The 25386-nt window shown below is 43.3% G+C and overlaps 1 protein-coding gene across 1 annotated transcript; it reads right to left on the reverse strand.

Moving 5' to 3' along the window:
• Nucleotides 1-706: 706 nt before the first annotated feature.
• LOC122943163 (cytochrome P450 4A4-like) lies at nucleotides 707-24970 on the reverse strand. The gene is made up of 12 exons (XM_044300680.1): nucleotides 24610-24970; nucleotides 18854-18998; nucleotides 17134-17178; nucleotides 11733-11860; nucleotides 11447-11571; nucleotides 10983-11134; nucleotides 9000-9106; nucleotides 7543-7733; nucleotides 7167-7300; nucleotides 6844-6908; nucleotides 2387-2469; nucleotides 707-1051 (listed from the first exon to the last, which is right to left on the reverse strand). The coding sequence occupies exons 1-12, from the start codon at nucleotides 24799-24801 to the stop codon at nucleotides 877-879; spliced, it is 1542 nt and encodes a 513-aa protein (XP_044156615.1). The 5' UTR covers nucleotides 24802-24970; the 3' UTR covers nucleotides 707-876.
• Between the last annotated feature and the right edge of the window lie 416 nt (nucleotides 24971-25386).

Below are 25386 nucleotides of genomic sequence, written 5' to 3' on the forward strand. Positions count from 1 at the left end.
TTAAAAAGTGTTCAGCCCTGATACAGGCAACAGAACCTCCTGTATCTTCACCTGCTCTGAACACTTTCAGCACCTGCGCAGAAGAGGATGCAGCTAGGGAGACAGTAGTATAAAAACCACTCCTGTGGTCATCACTGTTCTCTTGTTATAGAACCGGGTGGATGGCAGAAGAACTACTCGTAGTATTGAAAGACTTTTAATCAAAAAATAACAAAAGAGTTGAAAAAAAAAGTTCTGAGTGAGGAAAAGAAGGGTTCAATTCTAGCTTTACTGTGGAGGGATACAGGGACTGTCAGGTCGCTTCTATCCTTAAAATTTCAAAGATGACGGTTCATAAGAACAAGGTCAAGCAGCAGACAATGGGGACAACAAAGCTACAGACTGGCAGAGTGGGAAATGTCATATTTTCGGCATTGCATCTGCAATAAGCCAAGTCTATAAAACCAGGACTGTCCTGCTGGCTGCCCAAACAGGAAAACTCTCTTGACTTCGGCACAGCAGGTATGTTTCCACTAAAAGGTTTCCACCACCAGGGGGAGCTTTCTGCACATGTAATTATATTACAGGTTGTGTGAAAGTCTTTAATTCTTTCTGACATAATTGTCTGGGTGTGACTTCCACCCGTGCACCCCTTTAACCTATGTCCCCAGCTTTAAAATGACCAGTGGAGCTGGAATATGTTATCCTGTAGCTCCAAGCAATGCAATCATGTTAATTCCACTTTTATTCCTCTAGGGGGCATAACACTAAATTCTCCATTGAACAATACATCATTAATGGTGTTTATTGTATAATACATTTTGGGGGTAAATTACAGAAGCACAGCATGAACAAACAAAAGTGAAGGCACGACGAAATCACTGCGATCTTAAGAGTTTATGTTTTTTGTATTTTCTTCAGATTCAAGTGAATGCCATTCACAGAACGTAAGACAAGCTGAGGAAACTTCAGCGGCTCATTGTTGGGATCTACACTCAGTTCAAACCTCAGAAGTGTCAGAGCCATGGCGACTTTCATCTCGTTCATAGCAAAGTTCTGTCCAATGCAGTTCCTAGGGGGAGAAGACATGAAGGTTTTGGTGTGAATTGGAAAATGTATTAAATATGGGGCAGATTATGTCACAAAAATGACTGCAAATAAAAACATTGAGCCACATTTATTAAGACTGTTGTTCTTTACACCGGATTGTTGAAGTTATTAGTGCCAGATTTATTAAAAGATGTGCGCCTCTTTTTCTAGTTTTCTAGGATTTTAAGATTAATGGCCAACTTCCAGAGCTGGAGCTACTGCAGAACAGCTGATGGGCAGGGGTGTCGGGTGTTGGACCCCTGCTGATTGGATATTGATGGCCTATCCTGAGGATGGGCCATTGAAATCAAAATCCCAGAAAACCCCTTTAAGTAAAAATTTTATATATGAGCTATGAGAAGCTTTAAACATGAAGGCATGCCCATTCCATAGTGAGTACACCCATTTTTCCAACGTTTGGCAAGAGCAACCAGAAAGTGAAATTCTAAGCAATTTTAGCATACAATGTTTGCTGTAGTTTTCACAAAAAACTGGTGCAAACTAATGAATGTGGGCTTGATTTTGGGCGCTTGGCTCTGAGGAGCCAGAAAGGAGAATGGGAGTGGTAGTGGCTCTGGCTGCAAAAGTCTCTCTCTTTCCATAAATTGCTGCTCCCTAGGGCCAGGGCAGTGAAAAAAGGGTACACCCTTTCTTCCATCGGGGCACATCCAGATGTTAGGGGTCCTGCCTGATGGTACTTGAGGTGTCCTTGGTGTTGTGGTTTTTAGTGTGGATGTAAGGCACGAGATGTTGATGCTGTGGCCAGCAAAAGGTGTTGGAGTCAGTACTCAGGCTAAAGGTAGAAAACAAAGTTTCTCTTTACTAAACAGCAGAATAAGGGTTGTCTGGACTGGATACAGTTGTATCAAATTCTCTGCTAAGAGCAGGATTCGTTATGTAAACGTTTATTTACATAAAACTTGAAAGCCATTTTCAAGATCTTCTTTGTTTAAGGGACTTGTTACTGAGTTACTGCCAACCAAAGTCCAACTGACCCACCAGAGAACCAGAGGATCCTTTGGTAGGCCCAGGCTCTGATACCATAGTGGGCCCCAAAGATCCAGTAAAAACAAAACAAAAAAATATATATGGCACTAGAGTCTATTTCTTTTTCTTAACCTATTACACTTTGTGGATGATATAGGGGGGTTCGGTCCTGAGAATCATTCCCTTGGTGGGCCCAAGGAAACCCAGTCCAACCCTGGTGCCAACTACAAGTATATACCAACGTTGTGAGACTTGAACATACCGCACCTGTATCCCAATACTGTTATTTATCTACATATATCATCGTTTTTAGATCTTCAAGATGTCTTACCTTGCTCCAGCAGAAAAAGGAACATACATATGTGAATGTCTGTTTGATGCATTCTCCGGTGAAAACCTCAGTGGATCAAAAACCTAAAATCCATAAATAGATGAGACATAAACCTGATTGTAGATAGAGGTCCTATAGCTTGATGATACAAGATAATGAGGCTCATCCACAATCTATACAGAGTATGTAAAGGACAGAGGACTCTAAGGAAGCTGAAATCCATCATGAAAGTGCTGTATAAACGTTTTGCTGCTTGTATAACCACCTGGTACTAGAGGGTTCTACATGTTTGACCTTTTACTGGGGAAGGTACCCACAATGTTTTAAAATAAAACCTTATTAGATGTGCCTTGAAAAGACCAAAAGCCCAAATGCAGAAATGTTTAATTCCACATCAAACCTCAGTAAGAGTTCAGTAGGGTAGGGGTTAGCACAGGGTTGCTGAAACTGTATTTTTGTGCACAATACTAGTTTTTCTGTGTTTAAGTTACTGTTACCAATCCCTATTTTTCACACTCAATGCACTTTCATATATATGGGGTAAAATGGGTTTAAAAAAACCTAAGCATTTCTGACCTCGCTGACCCCCCCCCCCCTTTCCCCCACAGCAGGTCTCCATTACCTGGTAGTGGCTTGATGCAGCAAGAAATGCCTGCTTAGCCAATCAGTGACTGAGGTGTGTCACTTTCAGCCAGTGATTGGCTGATCAAGCATCTCTATTTCCTGCATGTCAAGACCAGGAAGTCGAGACCATTGGGGATCTGGTAAGGATCGCAACAACATCTGTGGGGGATCAGTGAGGTGAGTAATGCTTCTTTTTGATCTATTCTGCACCATGTATAAAAAAAATAACTTCACCAGAATACCCTTCTAATAATTTATTGTACAAATGCTTTTCAGGTTGGCACCACTGGCGTGGGTTGCATTGAGGTTGAAGAACAAGGATTGAAAATAGTTCCTATGGATGGAGTACAGTTAACAATCCTGTTTTCTGGGATTTCTGAGTTGTGTTATCTAATCTAAGCAAACACCTTCAATTGCTTTCCAATGGCTTTTGTCTCAAGATAACGCAATGAGTTAGCTCTCGTTGGAATGGAAAAGAACTGTACAAGAAAGATGGTTTGCATCTTTCTCTCAAGGGAACGAATGTCCTCAGTGAACAGTTCAAAGTATTTGCTAAGGAGCATTTAAACTAGGAAAGGGGGGCGAAAGGGTGATAATCCAGCAGTCCGACTGCCCCCCGGAACAATGACAGAAAATGCCAGTAGCACAGAGGTTAAGAAATGACAAGCTCAGAGTCTTGTCTACAAATGCTCGCAGTTTAGGGAACAAGGTCAATGAACTTGAGTCTATAATAGCATCTGAGAATATAGATTTAGTGGCTGTTACTGAGAAATGGTTCAATGGGAGTAATGACTGTGATATAACAATATCAGGGTTCCCTCTATATAGGAAAGACAGAGAAGGCAAGAAAGGGGGAGGGGTGGCCCTATATGTGAAAGATAGCATAAAATCTAATTTAATACAAGTTAGCGAGACCAATTTAGAGTCACTTTGGGTTACCTTGCAGCTTGATAATCATAAGGTAACTCGTGTAGGTATGATATATAGACCACCTAGTCAAGTCAAAGAATTAGATGATCTACTAGTTGAGGAAATAGCTAAAATGACATTGAAAGGGGAAGTTATCATTATAGGAGACTTTAATCTTCCTGATGTAAACTGGAAAACCAAAATAGCTAGTTCTGCCAGGAGTACAGATATTCTAAATTCCCTACTGGGATTATCTCTACAGCAAGTAGCTGAGAAGCCAACCCGGAAGGAGGCCATTTTATATTTAGTATTCACAAATGGGAATTTGGTATCTGATATTACTGTAGGGGAAAGCTTGGGATCTAGTGATCACCAGTCAGTGTGGTTTACTATAAGTACAGTGACTGAGTCACACCACACAAAAACAAACGTTTTAGATCTTAGAAAAACTGACTTTTCTAAAATTAGATTAGTGGTATACGAGTCCCTATCAGATTGGTACAGTTTCAATGGAGTCCAGGAGAAATGGGACTACTTAAAAGTGGCACTATTGAAGGCAACAGATAATTGCATTAGGCTTGTCAGTAAAAGCAAAAAAAGGAAGAGACCACTGTGGTACTCGGCAGAAGTGGCCAAAATCATTAAAAACAGATAGCATTTCGTAATTATAAAAATAAACTAAATGAGGATGACAGGCAAAATTTATAAGATTAGGCAGAGAGAGGCCAAACAAGTTATAAGAGCTTCTAAAGCACAGGCAGAAAAGAAATTAGCTCAGTCAGTGAAAAAAGGCGATAAGACATACTTCAGATACATAAATGAAAAAAGGAAACTAAAACAAGGAATTACCTAATTAAAAACAAAAGAAGGAAGGTATATGGAAGAAAATAAAGAACTAGCTGACTGCCTCAATAAATACTTCTGTTCAGTTTTTACAAAGGAAATTAAAGGAAAGGGACCTCAGTTAGGAAGGAAGACTAATGAATCTTTTGATGCATGTGTCTTTACAGAGGAAGAGGTTCTAAGTCAGCTGTCTAAAATTAATACAAATCAGTCACAGGGGCCTGATGGAATACACCCAAAGCTATTAAAAGAGTTCAGCGGTGAACTAGCAAAACCATTAACAGATTTATTTAACAAATCACTGGTAACAGGAGTCGTCCCAGAAGATTGGAAATTAGCAAATGTTGTGCCCATTCACAAGAAAGGTAGTAGGGAAAAAACATGTAACTATAGGCCAGTAAGCCTGACATCAATAGTGGGGAAATTAATGGAAACCATACTTAAGGAGAGGATTGTGGAACATCTAAAATCCCATGGATTGAAAGATGAAAAACAGCATGGGTTTACTTCAGGGAGATCATGTCAAACTAATCTTATAGATTTTTTTGATTGGGTGACTAAAATAATAGATGGCGGAGGTGCAGTAGACATTGCTTATCTAGACTTTAGTAAGGCTTTTGATACTGTCCCACATAGAAGGCTAATCAATAAATTAGAGTCTTTGGGCTCGGACTCCCATATTTTTGAATGGAGTAGGCAGTGGCTGAGGGACAGGCAACAGAGGGTTGTAGTCAATGGAGTATATTCAGACCAGGGTCTTGTTACCAGTGGGGTATCTCAGGGATCTGTTCTGGGACCCATATTGTTTAATGTCTTTATCAGCGAAATTGCAGAAGGCCTTGATGGTAAGGTGTGTCTTTTTGCTGATGACACAAAGATTTGTAACAGGGTTGATGTTCCTGGAGGGATACACCAAATGGAAAAGGATTTAGGAAAGCTAGAGGAATGGTAAAAAATCTGGCAACTAAAATGTAATGTTGATAAGTGCAAGATAATGCACCTGGGATGTAAAAACCCAAGAGCAGAATATACAATCAGTGATACAGTCCTAACCTCAGTATCTGAGGAAAGGGATTTAGGGATCATTATTTCAGAAGACTTAAAGGTAGGCAGACAATGTCATAGAGCAGCAGGAAATGCTAGCAGAATGCTTGGGTGTATAGGGAGAGGCATTACCAGTAGAAAGAGGGAGGCGCTCATGCCGCTCTACAGAGCACTAGTGAGACCTCATCTGGAGTATTGTGCTCAGTACTGGAGACCATATCTCCAGAAGGATACTGATACTTTAGAGAGAGCTCAGAGAAGAGCTACTAAACTGGTCCATGGATTGCAGGATAAAACTTACCAAGAAAGATTAAAGGACCTTAACATGTATAGCTTGGAAGAAAGACGAGACAGAGGGGAGATGATAGAAACTGCTAAATACATAAAGGGAATCAACAAGGTAAAAGAGGAGAGAATATTTAAAAGAAGAAAAACTGCTACAAGAGGACATAGTTTTAAATTAGAGGGGCAAAGGTTTAAAAGTAATATCAGGTCAGGAAGTATTACTTTACTGAGAGAGTAGTGGATGCATGGAATATCCTTCCTGCAGAAGTGGTAGCTGCAAACACAGTGAAGGAGTTTAAGCATGCATGGGATAGGCATAAGGCCATCCTTCATATTAGATAGGGCCAAGGGCTATTCATAGTATTTAGTATATTGGGCAGACTAGATGGACCACATGGTTCTTATCTGCCGACACATTCTATGCTTCTATGTTTCTATGAGTTAAGAAATTTGAGTTAAAAGTTGGAGTGCTAACCCTGCAACATCTGTAGATCGCAATAACAGCTGTGGGGGACTGATGAGGTGAGTAATACTTTTTTTTTAAGCCATTATGCCCTATATTTAATCCTGCTGGGAAACCCCTTTAAGTCCTAACACAAGAGACGATGTGCTAGAACTTACTATACAAACTATAGTCATTAACATTATTCTATCCTGCTCCAGACTTGATGACCAGGGACCATAGTAGTTATATCTTGGGCTGACATTCACATTAGTTCTGCCATATAAATACCACTGCTGATTCCACGTACCTCAGGGTTATCCCACATGCTGGGAGATCTGTTCATGCAATAAATACTTAGAAAGATGACAGTACCTGTTACAACAAAAGATAAAAATAAAAGAGGAAGAAAATCTTGGTTTATTATTTCATCACAGATTGACTAGTTTACTAGTCTTGAAGATTATTGGATTTTATAGACTCTTAATATAAGGTTAATATCTCTGCAAGATATATATATAGAGAGAGAGAGAGACACATACATATATTCTCTCTCTCTCTCTATATATATACACACTATTTTAATAATTTGGGTTTACAAATTGTTAATATCTTTCGGAAATTGTCACTGACCCTTAGGTACGCTCCGTCCATCAAAGAAGGTGATTGGTTCTTTAAGTTCACGAGCCACCCCTGGCACAGGCGGGAAGAGACGCATGCTCTCCTTAATACACATGGTGGTGTACGGCAGCTTACTCAGGTCCTCCCTGGCATCACAAAAGAGTAATAATAATAATACTGTAATACCATACTTAAAGAGGACCTCTCACCTCTTTTGGCCATTGAAAACAAGTTACCTAGAATTCTTACCCTGGCAATATGCCCCAATTGCCCAATTCAGCTACACCGCCATATCTAGATGTATCGTTGGTCCCCTTATGGAGATACAATGGTTCCCTACTACTACTCCTTTGTCATGTTCTATATTTAAGATAATATAAGCTCTCACCACTCCACCGTCCTCCGATCTCCCAGGACTTGTCTGATTTCCTCCCGACATTTGTCCTGGTGCTCTGGATACTTAGCCAAGCAGTAAAATGCCCAGGAGATGCCACTGGCTGTTGTATCGTGCCCTTCGAACATGAAGGTGTCCACCTCTGCCCGCAGATCTTCATCAGACAATCCCTGACCATTTTCATCCTGACAAAAAACAGACACGTAACTCTGTTACTGGAAATGTTTGGATGACAGCTATAGGGGGTGTCCAGGATTAGAACAAAGGGCTTAATGTTATTTCAGAAACAGCGCCACTCTTGTTTATGGGCTGTGTCTGGTATTGCAGCTCAGCTCCATTCACTTAAATGGAGAGTCGCTTAAAGTTGCAAAACTGCAACCTCTGCACCCCCCAATGTTATGCTTCTGCCTCATTTTTTTACCAAAATAATCAAGTAATGTAAAGCTGCTTTGTGGTCCTGGATAATTCCAAGATCACTCTGATTTATTATGGAGGCCGACTGGAGTGAATGACTCTGCCTGTGCCACCCACAACCCCAAGATTGGGACATCCTTCATCCACAGGAACCATAGCTTTTAGCTGCATCGCAACGTGAAACCTGTGCAGCAGCTACTGTCTTGAATGTCCTTTACACGGTGGGTTTTGACGCTGTAAAAATCTGCTACTTAGGCCTCATGCACACAGCCGTTGGGCGGCCGTGGCCATATTGCGGCCTGCAAATGGCGGGTCGGCAGTCCCTGGCCGCCGGTCCGTGTGCACCCCGCATCACGGATGCAGACCCATTCACTTGAATGGGTCCGCAATTCTAGAGATGTGGAACGGAGTCACGGAACGGAACACCGGAAGCTCTACAGAGTGCTTTTGTTGTGTTTCTTTCCGTGGTTCCACACCACAAAAAAATATGTCATATTTTTTTCCGGTGGGGACAGACCATGGACCCATTCAAGTTAAGTTGGTCCGGCCTGCTGCACGGATGTTGCCCGTACATTGGGGACAGCAATTGCGGTCCACAATGCACGAAACGACTGCACAACGGCCGTGTGCATGAGGCCTTACTTGATGGTTTCTGCCGCGGTTGTTCACTTTCAATGACCCGCTAGCAACTTAACTACACTAAATGGAGCTAAACCACAGGCGAACACCTGTCACAGCTTCAAGAGGCGACACTGCGCCAAGATGGTACATGTACCATCTCAACGTTTTAAACCACCAGCCTGTGAACTGAAGCACTGCCCCCTGTGCCTGCTGTTGCTGTGTGAACGGGCCCAAAAAGTGCCTAAGACAACATGAACGCTAAATACGGCCCTGCTGAGGATGGGTCTTCAATATTCTTTTTCTGGAAAACCCCTTTTATACTCTAATGTAATGCGGCAACGTTCGGATGCAACTGCCCCAATTGCCCCTATAGCTACCCCTCTGGGTACAAGTCAGATTGTCAATCAATTTATTACCCTGGCGGATAAAAGAATGTCCAGAAAATCCAAACGTCTCTTCTGCTTGATCTTCTCCAGTTCTGTCTCCTGTTTTAGGGATTCTTTCCTCAGTTTGATGACTTTCTCTATATGGAACAGACATAATGTGATTATTACCGGAAGCATATTTTCAGAGATTTCGACTAAAACGGTCCAGGGACTACTGATGTTTACTTTCAACCACACTTCATAGAATGTTCTTCCTTTTCTTGTACCAAAATTAAAGGGGTTGTCCGGGTTGAAAGCTGAACCCGGACATACCCACATTCTCACCCAGGCAGCCCCCCTGATATCAGCATCGGAGCATTTCCTGCTCCAATGCTCTCCCTTGCCCTATATCACGCAGGGCAAGGGCTTCTATATTTGTTTTTACACTGCTAGGCGGAGGCTTCTGCCTAGCAGTGTATTCGGTGACGTCACTGGCTCTGGTTGGCGGGCTTTAGCGCTTCCCTAGCCATTTTACAGGCTAGGGCAGCGCTAAAGCCGGCCCATTAGTGCTGGTGACATCACCAGGCTCACTGCCGGGGGGAAGCCTCTGCCTAGTAGTCCTTATGGAGAGCCCGGTTAGTCACTGAATCTCCATAAAGAGCCTTAGCCCTGCGCTGAATCGCAATGAGAGCATGAAATGCTCCGATGCTCATATTAGGGGGACTGCCTGGGTGAAAATGTAGGTATGCCCGGGTTCAGCTCTAAACCTAGACAACCCCTTTATTTATTTTTAAATTGTTTTTATTGTTTTCGAAAGGTTGTATACCACTGAGAGAATACATAAAGGTATGAATAACACATATATCAGTAAGCTCATACAAAATCTTATAAAATAGTTATAAATACAATATAACAATCATTGCAAAGTAAGATACTGCAACATTGTGGCGATTAATCGAACATGACATATAAAGGGGGTGGGGGGGGGGGGTGGTGAAGGAAAAACTGAGAGGAAGAGTGGGAAAGGTAATGTAGACATGAATAACCTGTCCACTCTGTCAAACGCTTTCTCAGCGTCCATACTGAGCAAAATCAGAGGAATAGATGATCGTTTTGCCAGTTGTATAAGCTGGATCACCCTAACAATGTTGTTTTTCCCTTGTCTACCAGGCACGAAACCTACTTGTTCAGGAGAGATTAGATCCGGTAAGTACTTCTTCAATCTGTTTGCTAACAGTTTGTCGTAAAGCTTAAGATCATCGTTTAACAATGATATAGGTCTGTAGTTTGTGCAGAGTGAGTGGTCTTTTTTTTAGGTTTGGGGATGATAGAAATCTGTGCATGCAACATGTCTGTGGGGAAGGCCCCCTTCTCCTTCTCTTCATTACAGGTATCTAAAAAGATTGGGAGTAGAATTTCCTTGAAAGTGGAATAATATTAAAAAACTGGGAACCCATCGGGGCCTGGGCTTTTATGCAATGGTGATTCTTTTAAAGCAGTCTGTAGTTCAGATAATGTAAAAGGGGAACTTAGGGGAAATGCCTGTTCTCTTTTCAAAGCTGGTAAATTTAGTTCATCTAGCCAACGTTTTGTAGCTTGCTTCACTAGACAACCCCTTTAAACATGAGTTTAAAATACGCAGGTTGGTGCATACAAAGACATCATATATTTTAATACTTAACACTGACCTATGACAAATCCCAAGGTCCCATTTCACAGCCATGGTATGAAATGATAACATTTTTCCTGCCTCTAGGGGAAAGTAGATTTTAAACATCTCATTGAAGTTAAGAGAAGCTGCATAAATCAATATGAAAGGAGCCCCCCCTTGTGGCAGATGCAGGCAAGCGCTATGGCTGTGTGATGCAAACCAGAGAAAGCCATCCGATGCTGTCATCATGTAAACTCGTTTCATGGTCTGCTTCTATCCAAGCTGGCTTATCTCTAACATCCATCAATGTGTTAAAAAAAAGTTCATCATAATCTTTTCTATTGGATTATGACTTGCAGAAAAATCTAAATAAAAGACCCGACCTGTGTGCTGATGTGCTGTTTTCAGTGCCCTCCTCAAGCGGAATCCATGCGGGCTCCAGTAGAAGATAAAGTCATTATGGTAGGGAGCGCAGCGGGTTCTGTGTTCCACCAGGTAGGAGAGCTCATACACTGCTTTGATGTATTCATTTTCACTGCAAAGAGAAGGAAGTCCCAATTATGTTTTATGGAGTGCAATACCCAACATGGCCACTAGGCGCTTCCTCTGCAGACGGGAGTCCGGCACAGGTTCTTACCACCAGGTTGCCAACTGGATGATACTAACCAGGGCTGAGCCGCCTCCTTCCAATAGTTCTATAGCAGCCACATGTTCCACCTCTATGGTATACATGTCCTTGATAACTGGCGTAGTTGTCTCCAGCCAGTTGTTTTATCCCTTCTGAGGTTTCTGCACCACGCTGAAGGAAAACTACCAAGGATAGAAATAATTATAGGCAAAAACCAACCTGTCCAGCTGGCAGTTGCTCTGGTAGCTGAAGGCACATTTCATGATGGTGTCCAGGGTCATGAGGCTGATGTGATGGAAAAGCTCCACTGGTTTCTTATCTGGGACCATTAGTTCCCATTTGTCCTAAACAAAACGCATTATCAACCCAAATATACAATTCATTGCAATCAAATAATAACCACACATAGGTTGATCCCCTCCTCCCGTCCTGTCTTCTATGTACTGTTTTACACTAGATGGATTTTTGGCTGAGGAGGTTTCTCAACCTTGTGAGTTCTCCTTACCAGCATGACATTAACACAGTCGGACATCACTCCAAGATATGGCTTCAGAACATCGTAATGAAATCCCGGGGTCAACAGTTTTCGGTGCTGGTGCCATTTCTGTCCTGACAACACCAGCAAACCTTTCCCTGAAAGACAGGAAGGCAGTAGACAGGTGAAAGTGGTGGAGATATACAGGTATATAGGGAAAGTTTTACTGTTTGAGCCAAGAACATCTACTAAAATTGCTTAAAGGGTTTCTGTCATGAGAAATAACGTTATGTAGCTGACTGACATTAGTGATGTGCTAATAGTACATACCAGTGTGCTTTATAACTCCCTGCCTGCCGCCGTTCTCTTAAAATAACTTTTAAACTTTGTTAATGAGCCTCTAGGTGCTATTAGGGCGTTGCTTCAGCACCTTCACCCCTAACCTGTGGTTCAATAAAGACGATTGACAAGAAGCTCAACTGGACTGCTGTCCTTCCGTGACATCTTACCGGCTACCCATGCGCAGGAGGTAATTCGGAGGGTGTTTTGAGTTTATCCCATCCGATACCTCCTGGGTGAAGTGAGTCAAAATTGCTTTTACTTTGAATTTATGTTATGACATTATCCGATTGATCTCTAAATTAGTCTTTTAATGTATGTGCTATTAATTTATATACATATATAAAAAGGGAAACATTTATTGAAGACTCTAACCCACTGAGGGTCATATTTTATATATATATATATATATATATATATATTGTATTTATTGTATTCGAGGGATGGTGGTGCCCCCCAAAGGGGTAAAAAATATCTTTTGTTCTATCCCTTCTGTCTACTCTACATGTGACATACTTTCAAGCATATATACCATTCAATATGCTCAAGGCGAGCAGTAAGGGACGGTGAAGTGGCCGTGCTGCTGATGGTGCACACAGAGGCCGTGCCCCTGGGCGCGGTGAAACTGTGCCTGCTGCCAGAGCACAAGAAACACACTCATCCACGATACCTAGCTTCATGTCCCAGTTTGCAGGGTGGCACAGGACACCACTCTCGAAATCAGACCAGTGCGACCAGGTGATCGGTTGGATTGCAGCAGATAATGCTTCCAGTCGGTTAAGCACCACCCTGTCTTCCACAAAGTCCAGTCTCAGTAGCCAAGAGTCTGGTCAACAGAATCCTCACCCTGATCCTCCTTCCTCCCACCATGGAGAGTCTTGTCAAACAAGTGATCCCACACTCGGATAGTCCGAGGAGCTCTTTTCATTGCCATTCCTTGATTTGGGCCTCTCGCAAAGCCCGCTTGAAGAGGGACATGAGGAGTTCTTGCCCTGATTCCCAAACTCTGGATCATCTACAGTTACAAGAAGATTCTGGTGGGGAACGGCAATTAGTGTTTCACAAGGTGGATGATGATGATGAGGCACAGTTGCCAATAAGTCAACGGCAATTAGTGTCTCAAGAGGTTGATGATGAGGATGACACACAGTGGTGTAACCAATGTCTGCGGGTTACACCACTGCCTCCTCTTCCCCTGTGTTACGTGCTGGCCAATCACTTTTCCAAGATGCAGGCCTGGATGCCTCCTGCCCTGCACTTGGATTTTCACAAGCACCATCAGCTAGCACATCCACTTCTGTGTCTCAGCGCAGCTTACAGATGTCCATACCTTAGAATGAAAGCGCAAATACCCAGCCTCCCACCCACAGGCCATAGCACTAAATGCGCACCTTTCCAAATTGCTCGCACTGGAAATGTTGCCATTTAGGCTTGTGGACACTGAGGCTTTCCGCAGCCTGATGGTGGGGGCCGTCCCTCGTTACTCAGTCCCCAGCCGCCACTATTTTTTCCCGGTGTGCGGTCCCTGCCTTACACCCGCATTTGTCCCTTAACATCACCCATGCCCTGAACAGCGCAGTTATTGGGAAGGTCCACTTAACGACTGACACATGCACAAGTGCTTTTGGCCAGGAATGCTACATTTCCCTGACAGCACACTGGGTGAGGCCGGGAGCGAGTCGTACCCTGGGATGGCACAGGTGCTACCAACAACAAGGATTGCGGGCCCTACTTCCATCAGGATTTCTGCCACCACCTACTTTAGTGGCTGCAACTCCCCCTTCTCCTTCTACACCTCCTCCTCCACTTCCACCTCTGAATTCTCATCTTGCAGCACCAGTCAGTCATCAGTCAGTAGCTGGAAGCAGTGTAGCACTGCAGTGGGTAAGCGGCAACAGGCCGTGCTGAAACTAATTTGCTTAGGTGACAAACAGCACAATGCCGCATAGCTGTGGCAGGGTATAAGGGACCAGACTCAACCTACAACCAGGCATGGTTGTGTCTGATAATAGCCGTAACTTGGTGGCGGCTTTGGTGCTCAGCAAGCTCACACACATACCATGCCTAGCCCACGTATTCAACTTAGTGGTTCAGTGGTTTCTCAAAACCTATCCTATTGTTGTGCGACGTGAGCACACGCTGGAACTCCACGTTCCACATGTTGGCCAGGCTTTGTGAGCAGCAGAGGGCAGTAGTGGAATACCAGCTGCAACCTGATCGTTGCCTTTCCAGTCAGCTTCCACTCTTCACAAGCGACGAGTGGGCATGGATGTCTGACTTCTGTGAGGTTTTACGCAACTTTGAGGAATCAACACAGATGGTGAGCGGCGATGCCGCTATTATCAGCGTAACAATCCCACTTCTGTGTCTGCTGAAACGCTCGCTGCTCACAATGAAGGCGGACGTTTTGCATGTGCAAGAGGTGGAAATAGGGGAAGACAGTACACAGGGTAATAGCCAGACCACCCTCCGTTCGTTTTCTCAGCGCAAATTGGATAATGAGGAGGAGGAGCAGGAGACGGTTGCCTCCGCTACAGAGGGTAGTACCCACAGAAGGCTTATTCCATCTGTTCAGCGTGGATGGGCCAAAGAGAAGGAAGAGGATGAGGAGATTGAGAGTCATCCTCCTGATGAGGACAGCGAAGTATTGTCTGTTGGGACTCTGGCACACATGGCTGACTTTATGTTATGCTGCCTTTCCTGTGACCCTCGCGTTATACGCATTTTGGTCAACACCAATTACTGGTTGTTCACCCTTCTCGACCCCCTCTACAACGAGAACTTCTCATCTCTCATTCCTGTGGTAGAGAGGACTAGCAAAATGGTGCAATACCAGAAGGTCCTTGTGGAAAAATTGCTCTAAAAATTTCCAGCTAACAATGCAGGCAGCAGAGTACGTAGTTCCTTGGGCAACCGAGAAGGGGAGACGAGGGGAACACACAGCAGTTCCAAGAGAGGCAAGGCAACACTCTCCAAGGCCTGGGACAGTTTCATGACACGCCGCCAGCAACCTCACCCTGATGCGTGGCCTAGTGTCACAAAGAGGGAAAGGTTTTGGAAGATGGTGAAGGAGTACGTAGCAGACCGTGTCAAGCTGGACACGTGGCATGAACTTGCGCTCTAAGCCTTGGAGGTGCTGGCCTGCCCTGATGCGAGCGTTTTGTCATAACGAGTATTTAGTGCTGCTGGGGGCATAATAACTGATAAGCGCATCCACCTATCAACTGAAAATGCTGACAGGTTGGCTCTTATCAAAATGAACAAGGCCTGGATTGCCCCTGACTTCTCTACTGCACTAGAGGAAAGTGGCTGAACATTAAGGCACTTTAAATGTGGCTTTTATGGTGTATTGAATACACTGTATTACCGAGCACCCCTTGGTTAAATCTTACTTTTCTCATCCTCCTCCTCCATCATATCAACATACTTATTAGGCTGCGCTCGCTACTAATGTTTTAGAGGGTCAGCTCAGCAGCAGGCCCTCGCCCATAATTTTTTCCATGGTCAGATCAGCAGCAGGCCCTCGCCTCTAATGTTTTAGAGTCATCTCACCAGCAGGCCCTCAACCATAATTTTTTCGATGGTAAGCTCAGAAGCAGGCTCTCAACCTTAATTTTTTCGATGGTCAGCTCAGCAGCAGGCCTTCGCCCATAATGTTTTAGATGGTCAGCTCAGCAGCCGGCCCTCGCCCATAATTTTTTCCATGGTCAAATCATTAGCAGGCATCGCCCATAATGTTTTAGGAGGTCAGATCAGCAGCAGACCCTCACCCCTAATGTTTTAGATGGTCAGCTCAGCAACAGACCCTCACCCCTAATGTTTTACATGGTCAGATCAGCAGCAGGCCCTCGCCCCTAATGTTTTAGAGAGTCACCAGCAGGCCATCAATCCAAATTTTTCAAGGCAATGTATGATGCCCTCCTATGTGTAATAAAGGGTATATTGGAGTGCCAGTTCCTTGTATTTTTTGGCAGCCCTTTCACTTACTGCATAGGCTTTATAAGTGTAGGAGTCCCACTACCTGAACAATTGTACCACAATGTGAATGAGGCCCTCCTTTATGTGATATACAGGTTGTATCGGAGTGCCTCTTTCTTGTAATTTTTGGCAGCACTAGCACTTTATATACAAGTAAATATACAGGAAAGAATGTTTCCTAACAGTTTTTCCTCTAAAATCGATTTTATCTTTGGTTTTGTGCGTATTATTGTCAGTCTTTACAAGCTGCGTACTACTCGGACAACATCGTCCCCAGCAGCGACCTGGGAGTCCAAGATGCATCCAGACATCCTCCCCATGCTGCTCCCGAACCATTTCAGTGGTGTTTCCATCAATTTCTGACCTTTTCATGTGAACCAGACTCCCTCACCTCTTCAGAGCAGGGGCTGCCTGGTTTAATGCTCAGGTTCTCCCATTGACTTCCATTGTGCTCGGGTGCTCCTTGCTGCTCCATTCTGGTACTGTGGGTCCTGGACTGTCTTCACTGCACTTCACAGAAGGGGTCATGTGCACTGCTGCAACCAATGACTGGCCTCATTGATGACGTGTCCTACATCCCTTTTTCATTCCTAATTCACCTGGGGAGAAGGCCATCAATGAGGTCAATCATTTTCTGCAGAAGTGCACATGACCTCTCTCGTGTGGAAGTTGACAGATACAGACAGGAAGTCTGGGGTAGACAGCCCGGAAGCCACAGAGCCAGAAACTGAGATGCGGGGAACAGGTAGATATAGATTTTTCACAGCTCTTGGTGGTGGGGTGCGGATTTAAAAAATCCTAGACAACCCTCTTTAAGAGCCACTTGTCCATAAATACAGTTTCACTATCGTTCCCCTTTAAGAGATGGGCCACTATTACTCTTCATCAGTCTCAATTCACATGGTATAAAAATAGGCAAAATTCTGCATCCATAGAAAACAGCCTCCCATCTGGCACGCCATATTGTTAGTGAATATGTCCCTTCTACATTACCCTCATCCCTTATTTCACCCTCCGTAATGTGTTATGTTTAAAATCTGAAACACAGTGGTCAGAAAATGTGAGGTTAAAGCTTGCCTAGATATGATATAACTAACAAAGCCATGTTACATACCAATCCAGGGGGTGATGAAATGATAGATAAAGTTGTCCTTTGGATCTATAAAGACATGGTAGGTGTATTTAGGATATGTTTGTTAAGCATGACAAGGCTTTGATTCATATAAATAACAGGGTTCGGCTTCATATTCTAGATGCCGTTATGGTGGGTAGTAGAAGGTTTTAGTTCTAAAATCTGTCAAGCGTTGTTAGGAGGAGTACAAGGAACATGGTCTCCAAGAAGTCCTCAGCCAGGAGATCCATGTTTTTTCTGGAGCATAGACTATGTCGTACTTTATATCGTTTTCTTTTTAAGATAGGGACGAAAACATCATCAGAGTACTTGAAATGTAAAATGGAAGGATCAGAATTCTTACATCATTTTTGGAAGTGCCCAAAATTGTTCGACTTTTGGATCAAAGTAACAAAATTACTGAGTACAATTCTTGGAATAAAGGTCCAGTTGGACCCATTTACATGTATATTGGGGTATTTCACAGATTTGGATCTTCAAAAGGCTAGAGTATTATTTACTAAATATTGATCTTGAATAGAGATGAGCGAATTTCTTAAAATATGATCCTGGTCCAAATTGGATGGCCAATTCAATTTCAGTTCCAATGAATTTAACCCGAATTGAAAGTGGCTGTAAGTTCTCTCTGTCCTCTCCATCTCCCTCCCTCTTTTGTCTCTTTCTGGCTCCCCCCTTCATCATTCTCTCTCTCCCTCCCGGTTTCTCGGTCCATCTTTCTCCCTCCGTCACTCTCACTCTCTCCCTCCCACCCTCTCTCTCTCGTCTCTCTCTACCACCCTCCCTCCGTCACTCTCACTCTTTTTCTCTCCCACCCTCTCTCACTCTCTTTCGTCTCTCTCTTCCACATTCCCTCCGTCTCTCTCCCTCCCTCCCACCTTGTTTCTCTCTCCTTCCATCACTCTCACCCTCTCTCTCTCCCTCCCTCCGTCTGTCATCCTCCCACCTTGTTTCTCTCTCCACCTCCCACCCATCCTCTCTCCCATCTGTCTCTCTCCCTCCATCTCTCTCCCTCCTTCCCACCTTGTTTCTCTCTCCACCTCCCACCCTCTCTCTCTCATCTCTCTCCATCCTTCTCTTTCTCGAATCACACAAAATTCAGTTAGTTCCAATCAAAACCTTTTAGAAAATTTGGGATAAATTTATGAATTTTAGAATTGATTCGTTCATCTCCAGTCCTGAAATATCATTAAGGAAAGAATGGTTGGAAGTTGTGAATAACAATAGGAACATTGGGGGAGAAATACCGGAAAACATTAGGTCTGCTGTTATAAAAAGAAGTGAGCCACGGTAAAAAGAAAAAAAATGAAAAAAAATTCCCCCTCTCCTCTGTGGGGCAGTTGGGTGGGAATTAGTTGCGGTTTAAAATCTGTGGAAATTAAGGTTTAGGGTAATAAAATATGTTGAAATGCAATCCAAAAATATAAATAAAAAATACAGGGAGCATTGTGGTTTTCCATGAACTATACAGAGCAGAATGGGAACAAAAAGTCACAAAAAATGTTTAAGCTACTGTATTGTAGATGAAAAATTGTGTTTTTCATTACTCATTGTTGCCCATGAGCCATGTTTGGTTTTGCAGTTCAGACCTTTTCAGGACTCAGCTGTAATACCAGATGCTGCTCTTAGATGGTGCTGTTTCAGAATTTTCTGAATGAATAAAATGCAAACATAAACAAATGATATCAACAGAATTGTTCCTCACCTTGCCTGGAGAGAATGGCTTTTATGTAGTCTGGATGATAGATAGTGAGAGTGGCAAAGAAATTTCCAAGCCATATGGGGAAGGCGCAATCAAATTGCTTTGCATAACCATTTATAACGTCCAAATCAGTCCCGTCTTGTTTGAACTGTTAAGAAGAAGAAAGATTTCAGCTAAAACCTCAGCTTGTCACACCACTATTCAGAGCAGAAGGCCACCTAGCCTAGATGTTTCAGTGCAGGTCCTTACTGCAGAGCTTCATGGTCATACATTTTGGAAATATATGTTATATAGACTGGGGTTCAATGTTAACTGTGCAAACAAGACGTTTAAAGTCAATAGGATCTAATATGTGAAATATCCCATGTGAATATACCAAGTGAATGTCTCCAAAATTACCTCCAAATACAGTTGTCTTCTGCTGGAGCTTTGTAGCCCATTATTGTGTTAGAGCCTGGTCCCACGAAGGCCCTCTTGTACTTTGGTATGCAAGTCTGACCTTGTTTGGGGAAATTCACTCTTGTTTCGTCTATCTCACCCTCCCCCAATCCTACATTGGTCTTAAAAAATATGAAGGGATTGTTGAGAACATAGCAATAGCTTGGTCATGCAGCCCATATTGTGGTTCCTCAAAAGCAGTGATTGGCAACCTTTCTACCACATAGGAAACCCCGAAAAAAGGTACCCCTCTTCAGGAAACCCTAAAACTACTTTATCTCTACTATTACTCTTGCCATCTTCTGAGGAACCCCTGACCAAAATTGGAGGACCTCAAAGGATCCACACAATCCTGGTTTCATCCCTCTTGCCTAATTTACCTCTGAAGAAGTTCATTTTTTATGTCTTTTTTATCCAAATATGATTATTTTGAGAGATTCTTGGATACTCCTTTCCAGAAAATTAAGACGGCCATACACTTCAGATTATTGTTGGTCTAATGAGTATTTGACAGACAGCTGTCTCTCCCAATCCCCTCATAGACATAGAAGCATTCTCAGCTGAGTTGTTATTGAGTGAAAGCTGGCGACAGATACCTTTGCCAGTGGCTTATCGTCCCAAGAACGAAAGGATTCAACTTGACCGATCCTTCTGTCCCCCAACATCTACAGTGCTGCCCATAATTATTCATACCCCTGGCAAATTTTGACTTAAAGTTACTTTTATTAAACCATCAAGTCATTTTTTGATGGGAAATGACATAGGTGTCTCCCAAAAGATAAAAGTCTGCTTTTATTTACATTTAAGCAAAAAATACAAGATGGAAAATCTCAGAGGACGTGGTCGGAAGCCAAAAGTGACACTTGTGCTGGCCAGGAGGATAGTTAGAGAGGTGAAAAAGAATCCAAGGATCACCACCAAGGCCATCCTGGTGAATCTGGGCTCTGCTGGTGGCAATGTCTCAAGGCAGACAATCCAACGGACACTGCACACTGCTGGGTTCTACGGATGCAGACCAAGGAGGACGCCATTTCTCCAGATAAGGCACACAAAAGCTTGCTTGGCCTTTGCAAAAGCTCATCTGGACAAAGAAGAAGACTTCTGGTCTTCTGTGTTATGGTCTGATGAAACAAAAATTGAATTGTTTGGTCACAATGATGTTTCCTTCATTTCACTGTCAAACATGGTAGTGGGAACCTAATGCTTTGAGGGTGTTTTTTAGCCAATGGACCAGGGAAACTAATCACAGTAAACGGCACCATAAAAAAAGAGCAATACATGAGGATTCTCAACGACAACATCAGGCAGTCTGCAGAGAAACTTGGCCTTGGGCACCAGTGGACATTTCAGCATGACAATGACCCAAAGCACACAGCAAAAGTGGTGAAGAAATGGTTAGCAGACAACAACATTAATGTTTTGGAGAGGCCCAGCCAGAGTCCAGACTTGAATCCAATTGAGAATCTGTACTGTATATATAGGATATATATATATTTATTCTATATAAATAAAATATAAATATACAGTACAGACCAAAAGTTTGGACACACCTTCTCATTCAAAGAGTTTTCTTTATTTTCATGACTATGAAAATTGTAGATTCACACTGAAGGCATCAAAACTATGAATTAACACATGTGGAATTATATACATAGCAAAAAGTGTGAAACAACTGAAAATATGTCATATTCTAGGTTCTTCAAAGTAGCCACCTTTTGCTTTGATTACTGCTTTGCACACTCTTGGCATTCTCTTGATGAGCTTCAAGAGGTAGTCACCTGAAATGGTTTTCACTTCACAGGTGTGCCCTGTCAGGTTTAATAAGTGGGATTTCTTGCCTTATACATGGGGTTGGGACCATCAGTTGCGTTGTAGAGAAGTCAGGGGGAGACACAGCTGATAGTCCTACTGAATAGACTGTTAGAATTTGTATTATGGCAAGAAAAAAGCAGCTAAGTAAAGAAAAACGAGTGGCCATCATTACTTTAAGAAATGGAGGTCAGTCAGTCCGAAAAATTGGGAAAACTTTGAAAGTGTCCCCAAGTGCAGTCACAAAAACCATCAAGTGCTACAAAGAAACTGGCTCACATGCGGACCGCCCCAGGAAAGGAAGACCAAGAGTCACCTCTGCTGCGGAGGATAAGTTCATCCGAGTCACCAGCCTCAGAAATCGCAGTTCAACAGCAGCTCAGATTAGAGACCAGGTCAATGCCACACAGAGTTCTAGCAGCAGACACATCTCTAGAACAACTGTTAAGAGGAGACTGTGTGAATCAGGCCTTCATGGTAGAATATCTGCTAGGAAACCATTGCTAAGGACAGGCAACAAGCAGAAGAGACTTGTTTGGGCTAAAGAACACAAGGAATGGACATTAGACCAGTGGAAATCTGTGCTTTGGTCTGATGAGTCCAAATTTGAGATCTTTGGTTCCAACCAGCGTGTCTTTGTGTGACGCAGAAAAGGTGAACGGATGGACTCTACATCCCTGGTTCCCACCGTGAAGCATGGGGGAGGAGGTGTGATGGTGTGGGGGTGCTTTGCTGGTGACACTGTTGGGGATTTATTTAAAATTGAAGGCATACTGAACCAGCATGGCTACCACAGCATCTTGCAGCGGCATGCTATTCCATCCGGTTTGCGTTTAGTTGGACCATTATTCATTTTTCAACAGGACAATCACCCCAAACACACCTCCAGGCTGTGTAAGGGCTATTTGACCATGAAGGAGAGTAATGGGGTGCTGCGCCAGATGACCTGGCCTCCACAGTTACCGGACCTGAACCCAATCGAGATGAACTCTTTGAATGAGAAAGTGTGTCCAAACTTTTGGTCTGTACTGTGTATATATATATATATATATATATATATATATATATACAGCAGTATACAGGACAGGAGTATACAGGTCCTTCTAAAAAAATTAGCATATTGTGATAAAGTTCATTATTTTCTGTAATGTACTAATAAACATTAGACTTTCATATATTTTAGATTCATTACACACCAACTGAAGTAGTTCAAGCCTTTTATTGTTTTAATATTGATGATTTTGGCATACAGCTCATGAAAACCCCAAATTCCTATCTAAAAAAATTAGCATATCATGAAAAGGTTCTCTAAACGAGCTATTAACCTAATCATCTGAATCAACTAATTTACTCTAAACACCTGTAAAAGAATCCTGAGGCTTTTAAAAACTCCCAGCCTGGTTCATTACTCAAAACCGCAATCATGGGTAAGACTGCCGACTTGACTGCTGTCCAGAAGGCCATCACTGACACCCTCAAGCAAGAGGGTAAGACACAGAAAGACATGTCTGAAGGAATAGGCTGTTCCCAGAGCGCTGTATCAAGGCCCCTCAGTGGGAAGTCTGTGGGAAGGAAAAAGTGTGGCATTCCCCAGGTCAAGCCACTTTTGAACCAGAAACAGAGGCAGAAGCGCCTGACCTGGGCTACAGAGAAGCAGCACTGGACTGTTGCATGTCATTCTGAAATCAAGGTGCCAGAGTCTGGAGGAAGACTGGGGAATGGGAAATGCCAAAATGCCTGAAGTCCAGTGTCCAGTACCCACAGTCAGTAGATGGTCTGGGGTGCCATGTCAGCTGCTGGTGTTTGTCCACTGTGTTTTATCAAGGGCAGGGTCAATGCAGCCGCTATCAGGAGATTTTGGAGCACTTCATGCTTCCATCTGCTGAAAAGCTTTATGGAGATGAAGATGTCATTTTTCAGCACGACCTGGCACCTGCTCACAGTGCCAACACCACTGGTAAATGGTTTACTGACCATGGTATTACTGTGCTCAATTGGCCTGCCAACTCTCCTGACCTGAACCCCATAGAGAATCTGTGAGATATTGGGAAGAGAAAGTTGAGAGACGCAAGACCCAACACTCTGGGTGAGCTTAAGGCCGCTATCGAAGCCTCCTGGGCCTCCATAACACCTCAGCAGTGCCACAGGCTGATTGCCTCCATGCCACGCCGCATTGAAGCCTCCTGGGCCTCCATAACACCTCAGCAGTGCCACAGGCTGATTGCCTCCATGCCACGCCGCATTGAAGCCTCCTGGACCTCCATAACACCTCAGCAGTGCCACAGGCTGATTGCCTCCATGCCACGCCGCATTGAAGCATCCTGGGCCTCCATAACACCTCAGCAGTGCCACAAGCTGATTGCCTCCATGCCACGCCGCATTGAAGCCTCCTGGGCCTCCATAACACCTCAGCAGTGCCACAGGCTGATTGCCTCCATGCCACGCCGCATTGAAGCATCCTGGGCCTCCATAACACCTCAGCAGTGCCACAGGCTGATTGCCTCCATGCCACGCCGCATTGAAGCAGTCATTTCTGCAAAAGGATTCCCGACCAAGTATTGAGTGCAGAACTGAACATAATTATTTGAAGGTTGACTTTTTTTGTATTAAAAACACTTTTCTTTTATTGGTCGGATGAAATATGCCAATTTTTTGAGATAGGAATTTGGGGTTTTCATGAGCTGTATGCCAAAATCATCAATATTAAAACAATAAAAGGCTTGAACTACTTCAGTTGTGTGTAATGAATCTAAAATATATGAAAGTCTAATGTTTATCAGCACATTACAGAAAATAATGAACTTTATCACAATATGCTAATTTTTTTAGAAGGACCTGTATATATCCAGCAGTATACAGGACAGGAGTATATAGTGTGTGTGTGAGTATATATATATGTATATATATATATATATAGAAATAGAAAAATGAGCAGCACTCCAAAGAGTAAAATGCAAGAAAACTTTATTTACCCCAGTGGGAAATACGCGACGTTTCGGCTCCGAATCAGAACCTTTCTCAATCGCTTGAGAAAGGTTCTGATTCGGAGCCGAAACGTCGCGTATTTCCCACTGGGGTAAATAACGTTTTCTTGCATTTTACTCTTTGGAGTGCTGCCCATTTTTCTATTATTTTTGGAGTGATCCACATTGGGCCTGCTGCACCCACCAGCTTGCATTGAGGACGGTGCTGCCATTGCTTTTTTATTTCTTTATATATATATATATATATATATATATATATATACACACACACACACTATATGCTCCTTTCCTGTATACTGCTGGATATATATATATATACACTATATACTCCTGTCCTGTATACTGTTGGATATATATATATATATATTGTGGGGATTTGCTCTGGTAGGCAGGGTAAGCGGTCACAGTACAGAGGCAAGAACATGGTAGTAAAGCAAAAAGTTCAGTGTTTATTCACACCAGAGGAAAAAAGTAACACAAACACTTTGCAGCAGGAAAGAAAAATAAAAAAATTCAGATGCCACTTACCTCGTGGGCATTGCCATACAGCCAGTGGCGTTTAGGACCTGGGAAAGCACTGAATATTCGCTCCAACCATTTCTGTCTCAGGTAGAGGGCAGAGATTTTGTAGAGCAGGTAGAAGACACACAGGCAGGCTCCCCCGTACAGCAGGTCGGTGAGGCTCAGGGAGAGGAGACCCGGCAGGATGGAGGATGCCATGCCTGCACTGTGCTCTGTGCTATACTTCCAGGGTATATATTAGTGACAGGAGGAGCTATACGATGTCACAAATGCAGGAGGACAGGGCAATGTACAGAGGAGGAGACAAGCGTGAGGTGTGTCCACAACCCAAACATGGAGCGATCAGTGCAACTAGGAAGCTGCATTACTGTAAGCAGAGGGAGGAAGCAGTGACATTATAATCCATGGAAATCTCTAACACATCAGATCAAGAGAAAGTGCTGACAACAGTTCTCTGGTAGCAAACATGATGCAACCGACATGCGCTGAACTTTAGAATCTCTACTATGCACTGGGCTGACCTTGCTGTCAGTGAATGGAAAGATTCTTGATTCCTGATTATGCCTCATTCACACATCAGTGTTCAGTCAGTGATTTCCATCAGTGATTGTGAGCCAAAACCAGGATTGGAGCCTCCACAGACATAAGGTATAAGGGAAAGATCTGCTCCTGTTCTGTGTTTTGGCTCAAAATCACTGATGGAAATCACTGACTGAACACTGACGCGTGAATGAGGCATTGCTCACATACATGACTGCCTCCCCAGACTACATCTTCTACTGT

Source organism: Bufo gargarizans, chromosome 7 (assembly GCF_014858855.1).
Source record: "Bufo gargarizans isolate SCDJY-AF-19 chromosome 7, ASM1485885v1, whole genome shotgun sequence".
NCBI classification, from domain to species: domain Eukaryota; kingdom Metazoa; phylum Chordata; class Amphibia; order Anura; family Bufonidae; genus Bufo; species Bufo gargarizans.

Bases quoted from the DNA above. Each gene is read 5' to 3' on its own strand.
- LOC122943163 (XM_044300680.1), bottom strand. From the start codon at position 24,801: ATGGCATCCTCCATCCTGCCGGGTCTCCTCTCCCTGAGCCTCACCGAC. The intron at 7,734-8,999 runs GTAATAAATTGA...GTTTTTTGTCAG, and splicing joins ACATTCTTTTATCCGCCAGG to GATGAAAATGGTCAGGGATT. The intron at 2,470-6,843 runs GTACGTGGAATC...TATGGATTTTAG, and splicing joins GCATGTGGGATAACCCTGAG to GTTTTTGATCCACTGAGGTT.